Genomic DNA, 7,955 nt, shown 5'->3' on the forward strand with positions numbered 1-7,955 from the left:
TACAATTCTCTGTTTTATAAGGTATTGCTGTTTAACAGTTTGAGCGTGGCTCAATTGTTAGAGCGGCAGACCCTGATGCAGAGGTCTGGCCCGAGACCAGGGTTCAATTCCCACCTCGGCGGCTCTTGGACTCAATTTCCCCAGACCTGATAATTATCGCCTCGATGCCTAGTCTAATCATGGGTCCCACTCTGTGACTCTGGGCAATAGCTTGCTTAATCTCCACAACGGCCCCAGCAGCGCTTGGATGCCTGGCTTCACCTTGGGGGTGCCCAGGAGTGGACATTTCACAGGAAAGCCAGGATGGGTTCCACAGCGGTATGAATACAGCGCTACAAGGCCTCCGGGTAGAAGTGCACTATATAAATACAATACATTTACATTTAACTGCCAGATGGCACACTTTTGCTACACTAACAATGCGTTCACAAATGCTATAGGTGGTGTTTTTCCTTTAACTGGTTCACCTGCTTTGACAAGAAGCATTGTTACCTAGTAAGTAGCCCATTGTTGAGTAATTAGAGACAGCTCTGATGTTGAGCAACCATGACTGCTTTTGATGCTGACTGTGCTGCTAAGAACATGCCCATCTGGAGAACAACTCATTAGAAAGCAGAGCTTCTGAATCCTGTGCATTTACCACACAAAGTTCAAGAGCAGCCATCTTTCAGAATGTTTGATCATGAAACCTTAGATACCTTGCCTGTCATCATTGATAATGGATCTGGGCTGACTAAGGCAGGCATAAGTGGAGAAAATGTCCCACGATCCGTCTTTGCCACGGTCATCGGTCGCTCCAAAGTTAAAGCCACTGCCTTTGGGGCTTGCCAGAAGGAGCATTTTATTGGACAAGAAGTTGAGACTAAGAGGGGTACTCTAACACTCAGGTATCCTGTTGAACGTGGTATAATCGGATCATGGGAAGATATGGAAAAGATCTGGAAGCATGTGTATGAGGAACTTAAACTGAAGGCTAGTGACAGGCCACTCCTGATGAGTGAACCTCCTTTGAATCCATTGCCATATCGAGAGAAGATGACCGAAGTCATGTTTGAAACTCTAAAAGTGCCTGCCATGTATTTATGCGTTCAAGCTACATTGGCCCTTTATGCATCTGCGCAAACCACAGGATTGGTTGTGGACTCTGGTGATGGGGTTACTGAAACTGTACCCATCTATGACGGCTACTACTTGCCACATGCTGTGTGCAAGCTAGATGTTGCTGGCAACGATATCACTGAATACTTGACCAAGCTTCTTGTTGACTCTGGCCATGCTTTTGCTTCCTCGCTTGAGAAAGACATTGTAAAGGACATCAAGGAGGAGTTGTGTTATGTGGCTACAGATCCCGTCTATCAGATACAAAAGCGACTGGAAGATATTTTAAAGGATTACACACTACCAGATGGTAAAGTTATCCAATTGGGACACCAGCTCTTCCGAGCTCCAGAGATTCTCTTTGCACCACCAGTCTCTGGTGGAGAACCACAAGGTGTTCATAAGATGATGTTTAAGAGTGTGATGACATGCGAACAGGAACTGCATAGGCACCTCTATGGGAACATCATCTTGTCGGGAGGATCCACGCTTTTCCCTGGTTTTGACGAGAGGATCCTAAAAGAAATCCAACAGCAAGCACCCTGCGGGACCCCAGTGCGCATCACTGCCCCGTCAGACAGGAACATTTCCACCTGGGTTGGAGGTTCGATCATCACTTCACTGACATCATTCAAGCAAATGTGGGTGACCAGTAGTGACTATAAAGAATTTGGCTCTAGTGTGGTTCTCAGGAGATGTTTCTAAATGTATTGACAGACATAGAGAATATGAGTTAGAAGGTTATTGATCAAGAAGTGTACTGCATCATCACTTTTAAAAAAAGATCAAAAAATGTTAAATGCTTGGCCAGGTGGAAACCAATAAAATTGAAGAAAAATTGTGATGCCCTAGGTACTGTGGTCATGCAATAATGTTTTCACTATTTTCACCCAAAATTCTTACTTTTGTCAGCATGTGTTAATTGTAGAACAGTGACTTTCAAATAACCAATCACATATTTTCTATACAAATAAATGTGTTAGGGAACTGGTGTTTTAGTTTGGATTCTGTATGTAGAAATGTATACTATTAGAAAGAGAAATTAGTAAACTATTTGCATTAAGCAGACTGGATCTAGCAATGAACTTGGGCCCATGTGGTCATAATGTGCAATGTTATTCGACATAAGAATCTATCTATGCCAGTGTCATTGATAGTTAATTCATTTACTGCCACAAATGATAGCACACTTAACAGAATTATGCTCAGAAAGGTCCTAGGACCATTATCTAGAACATGCTTGAGCTTCTAGCTCAATGCACAATATAATTTAAAGCGGTGCAAAGTACAATCCAGTCAGAAAAGCCATAGGGCCTGATTACCAGTTCCACGTAATATTCCAACCCATGCATAAACTCCTGTTTATACATGGGTCTTAATTACAAGTATGAAGGTATTTAAAGCATCCTGACAATTAGCAGATGTGTTAAATAACTCAATATTCATTCAATTTAAGCAGGGCAAAGCTTCTGAAATAGGACAGGGGAAAACATACGGCATTTACTGTATCGTGGATTTTGGTGCGTTAAACACCAAAATCTGCGTGTTATTCCCCATGAACTCGTAATTGGTGTTATTAATCTCAACTGATAAATAACATACCAGGGGATATCATTATTCATCAAGGACGGTAAACAATGCCTTAGTTCATTATCAGGCCCATGGTATTTGAAAAACAATGGCAAAGCCAATAGGTCTGGTCTATGGGTTATGTTTTCCACATCAGCGACGACAGGGGCTCTTAGTCTGTGATCATCAGCTTCTCTCCTCACTGAAGTGATCAGTATGGCAGGCTTTGTCAGTGAGTGCTTGTGTTCAGCAGTTATGGGCTCTCGGCCATGGGGCTAGCTTTCCTCTTCGTCAACATCAACAGCTGTTGGAAACTGTTGCTCCTCAAGGTGATCAGAACGTCAGGTCTGATCAGTGAATGATAATTTTCAGCAGTTGCGGCCTCCGGGCCAGAGCACAGTTCTTCTACTTTGATGGTGATGACAGCTCTTTGCAGGATAGGTAGCACGTGGTTAATAGGAGTATCAGTCCTTCTGGCATGCTACATGGATGCCAGATGGCAGTCTGTGGTTCTGACCATAGTTTCTTCTTGCAGTTTTCTGCATGAAGCACGTTCTAGGAGATTGGCTGACTCCTCACCACTGAAGTCATCTACAGCTTCACTTCACTCAAGATAGCAATCAACTTCTTCTGGATGCACCATATGCTGGGAACATGGGATGGTGTCCCCTGACCTTTGGGAGACTGGCTGCCATACCTAGTCTCGCAGATGCAGTTTAAACACTCTGCAGAGCACTCTCTACCTTCGTCAAGAAGAACTGACTAGAGTGGGGTAGTTTGGGTCCCACTTTTATATTCACTTTCCAGAGCGAGTATGTGGATTCATTGTCTATGGTTAGAAATGCTTCAAATAGCCAAAATAATTCTTTCTTAGCACATCCTATAAATGCTAATACTATGTGTGAGATATTTACTGTGTGCAGTAAATATCTCCTATTCCTAATTTCCTCGTGAAAATTCGAAAGGAAAATCAAATGTAATGTTTTCCACACAAATTCTGTATGTATCGGACAATACATTGTGATAGGTGGCCTGCTGAAATGTATCAAGTATATTAAAATTGTTGGGGTGTAGTGTTCATTGTAAATAGTGTAATTCCAAGCACTGTACAAAAAAGAAATTATGTTATGTAGATTTGTATTGCACAGCTTATCACCCTTCTGGGTTTCCAAGTGCTGGAGCAGGAGCGTAGGCCAGGCGCTGCTCCTAGTTGAACAGACAGGACATCAGTATCTTGCAAAAGTTGAGAAGTGTAGCAGCAGTCCTGATGTGTAGATGGAGATTGCTTCATTTTTTGGTGGTGATGAAGGAGGATGCGTGCCTTCATGTCTTGCTTCTGTGGATGTGGGGATTCATGCAGGCGAGAGAGAGGTGGAGCATGGGTGTCTGGAGGGCTGGTAAAGTTGGAGTCGGTGGTTGAGGTACACTGGCCCTGTATTGTCGAGTGCTTTGTAGGTGTGAATGAGCAGCTGAAATTTGCAATGTTTCCGGATGGGTGGCCAGTGTAGGTCAGTGAGATAGGGAGTGATATAGGTGCTTCTGGGGACGTCTAGGATGAGTTTGGCTTTCTTAGATGGTTTGGAGTCTTTGTGTGAGTTGGTTAGAGATGCTGACATAGAGTGCATTGCCACAGTGGAGTAGACCAGGCTTGTGATGTGGGTCTGAGTGATTATGCGTTTTGTGTACATGTGGAGCCATTTAAAGATTTGCGAAGCATAGGAGAATGTGTCAATAGGATGTGATCACAGTGTTGACCAGTTTGTTCATCAAGAGTTTGTCATCAAGGATGATGCAGAAGTTTCTGGTGTGGTCTGTTTTGGTGTGTGTGGGCCCCCAGTTGGTTGGTCACAAGGAGGAATGTCAGGGGGAACACTTACTTCAGAAGATAAGGATTTTCATATTGTCTGTGTTGAGTTTGAGGCAGTACTTTCACATCCAGTTGACCACATTAGACATGCAGACCGAGAAGTTGGTTCTGACTGTGCTGTTCATTGTATTGTATTGTATTGTAATTGCATTTGTATAGCGCTTACTACCCCTGACGAGGCGTCGAAGCGCTTTTTCAGCGGGTAGCACACTACTCCGGGACACAGAGGATTAGTGTTGAATTAGTATGGTGAAACATGCAAGTACATTTTAAGTGGTGGATAGGTTAATCAGTTATTCGGATTTGGAATGATAGCAGAAGGATAGAGTAGGACAAAGGTTTGTATTTATTTATTGCTCGCTTGTTGACGCATGCCATTCAGGGAGCCTATAAAGGATTAGTGGTGAATTAATATGGTGAAATATGAGGTAATTTCAGTGGTGGATATTAGTCTGTTACTTGGAGTGAGAAGGATAGCGGATGCATAAAAGGGGAAGAAAGATTTGTATTCATATAGCACTTGTTACCCCTGATGGGTGTTGAAGCGCTTTTCTGGCGAGTAGCACGCCACTCCGGAACCCATAAAGGATTAGTGTTGAAAATTAGTATAGTATAAATATGAAGTAATTTGAGTAGTAGATATGTTATTCAGTTATTTGGGCAGTATATTAGTATAGTTGAATATGGAATATGAAATATGGAATTTGAGAAGTGAAACATGTTAGTCTGTTGATTTTGATTGAAAAAGTATAGTGGAGGGATAAAAGATTGAAGGATTTTTTTTTAAGTCTTAGCAGTAGGAAGAGGCTTTTGGATGAGTAAAAAGGAGTTTTGGAGGGAAGGAGTCAGACGGGAGAGTTTAGAAATGTTTGTTTTAGGGGATTGGTGTAGTAAAAAGAGGAGTCAGATGATGCAAGGAGGGGTAGAGCAGGATAGAGTCTAGAAAAGGTTATTTTGGCGATCATAGTAGTGGTATGGAGTTTGGGATAAATGAGAGAGTGGATGTAGAGGATATATTTACAGATCTATAGGATGAGAGATAGGGTAGTGCATTAGAAGGAGTAGTAGAAAGAAGTTTGAGATGAGTCAGAAGGTTGGGCTAGAAGATATATTGAGCGAAGTATAGGCTGAGAAATAGGCTAGTGCATTGGAAATGCTAAATTAGAAGAAAGTGATAAATATATAGATCCATAAGTACATTGAAAGTATATAGATCCATAAAAGAAGTAAGTATATTTACATTAAATATATTGATAGAGGCACAGGATGAGAAATAGGGTAGTGCATTGGATATGCTTTTTCAGGAGAAAAGTAACAGACACACAGATCCAAGTACATGGAAGGTACATAGATGTACAATGGAAGCATGTACATGTAGACCAAAAATGATTTTTATTTATTGATGAATAATATTATTGTTATTATTTTTTTTTCTTCTCTTAACATAATTGTTTTACATGTTTTATAAAGTAATACACAAAGATAGGTACATATCTATAGTGAAAACAAATGCTCATATACAGAGGGATATGCTGTAAATTTCTATTTCCGTATGGTGCTTATGTGGGGAAGAGCCAGATCTTGAGTAGTTTTCTGAAGATAAGGTGGTTGTCGGTGGTTCTTATGTTGGGGGTAAAGAGTTCCATAGTTTGGCTGCTTGAACAGAGAAGGATGTGCCACTCATTGTTTTTTTCATGTATGGTGGGATTTTGAGGCGAGATGCTCCTTTAGAGTGTAGGTTCCGGGGGGGCGTGGCTAAGCGCCCGACGCGAATGGAAGCAGCCGGGTAGCGGCTCCGTCCACGTCGGGGCTTTCAGGCGGTTCGCTCTCCTGTTTTGAGCAATGGAGCACTCTACCTGATGTCGGAGCTCCCCAGGCACCGCCCCAGCTGATTTCTGTGGTTCTTCTGCAACGAGCTGCATTTCTTGCCGGAATCTCCTCTCAGTCGCGGCTCCTCCGGGTCGCGACCGCCATTTTGTTTATATTTGCCGGCGCTTCTCACAGCTGCGCACTCCACCGCAAATACCTCCACTGGCTTACAAGGACTGCCTCGATGATGCTGTTTCCCTGTCAATGAGGCTAGACTCGTTCCTCTCTCCACGAAGGTGACTCTTTTTGTTTTTATGCGCTGACCAGCTATTATTATTCTGATTTTGTTTACCTCCTCAAGTTGAGCGGCCATTTTGTGGTGCTGTACTCTGGGCTATCCTTGACGCCGCATTTTTTGCTCTTCCAATGGCGCAACGCTCTGCCACACTTCCTAAGCGCAATTTTATTAAAAATTCTAAGCTATTTACGACGCTGGCCAGCCTTGACGCGTCTTTAAGCCCATCCACTGACATTGTGGCAGCTGATATGGCAGCAACTTCTTCTCAGGTGGCACCCAAACCTGACTCACTCCCAAAACGCTTGAAAAAGAATCCCCCTTCTCCATCAAATTCCTCCTCGGATTCCTCCTCGCCTATATCAATTGAACTGCTCCTGGAGGAAATTCGAGCTCTGAGACCCTTTATGGAGGACACCAATGCAAAGCTGCAAACGCTTACTGATAACTGGTCCATCATGAACACCAGGGTTTCCAATGTGGAAAAGGAGGTTTCCTCGTTTCATGACACGACGACTAAAGTCGTTCATATGGACTCTCAGGTATCCTCTCTTCAGAAACAGGTTGAGAATCTTGAAAATAGAAATAGGCGCAATAATCTACGTCTTTACGGCCTGAAGGAAGGAAGCGAGGGGGAGGATCCTATTGCTTTCTTTCAATCCTTCATTCCCAAGCTATTGCACTTGCCTGACGACACTTCTCTCAACATTCAACGTGCTCACAGGCTTGGACGACTCCCATCTTCTCCGACGCCTTCTACTAAACCGAGAGGGGTAATAATGTACTTCCTTGAATACACGGACCTGATGAAGGTCCTCTTAGCTGCCAAAGCATTTCCTCGCATCACCTGGTCAGACACCACCTTATATTTTGCTCAAGATTACGCCAAGGCCACTGCTGACCGCTGCAAAGCTTTCTTGGACATGAGACCAGCTCTACGATCCATTGGAGCTCGATATGGCCTTTTTCATCCGTGTCTTTTCAAAGTCACCTATAACAACAAGACTACTTCCTATGAGGATCCTATAAGGCTCCGGAGTTTTCTCAATTCATGTGGTCCTACCGGCATGGAGTTCTCTGCCTCATCGTCTTCGTTTCCACCTTGACTCTGTTGCAGTTCGCATTGATTTTCCCTACTCATTGTGATCATTGAACACCCATGTTTGCTTAGTTTTGTGTTCTGAGACTCTCACTGAGTCTATACATATATCTTTCTTGTTATTTGTTCATTGAATTCTTATCTGTTAGTTCGTTATTGATCTGTGCCTTGGCCCTTGTTAGCATTTTACCTTATTGTTCTCCTTTTTTCCACATATT

The 7,955-nt window shown here is 42.9% G+C and overlaps 1 protein-coding gene across 1 annotated transcript; it reads left to right on the top strand.

Annotated features, from left to right (window-relative positions):
- Positions 1 to 672: 672 nt before the first annotated feature.
- On the top strand, positions 673 to 1,803 carry LOC144753160 (actin-related protein T2-like). Its single transcript, XM_078640931.1, has one exon. It carries the CDS (start codon positions 673 to 675, stop codon positions 1,801 to 1,803), a length of 1,131 nt encoding a protein of 376 aa, XP_078497057.1.
- The last annotated feature ends 6,152 nt before the right edge of the window (positions 1,804 to 7,955 follow it).

Source organism: Lissotriton helveticus, chromosome 5_1 (genome assembly GCF_964261635.1).
Source record: "Lissotriton helveticus chromosome 5_1, aLisHel1.1, whole genome shotgun sequence".
NCBI classification, from domain to species: Eukaryota; Metazoa; Chordata; class Amphibia; order Caudata; family Salamandridae; genus Lissotriton; species Lissotriton helveticus.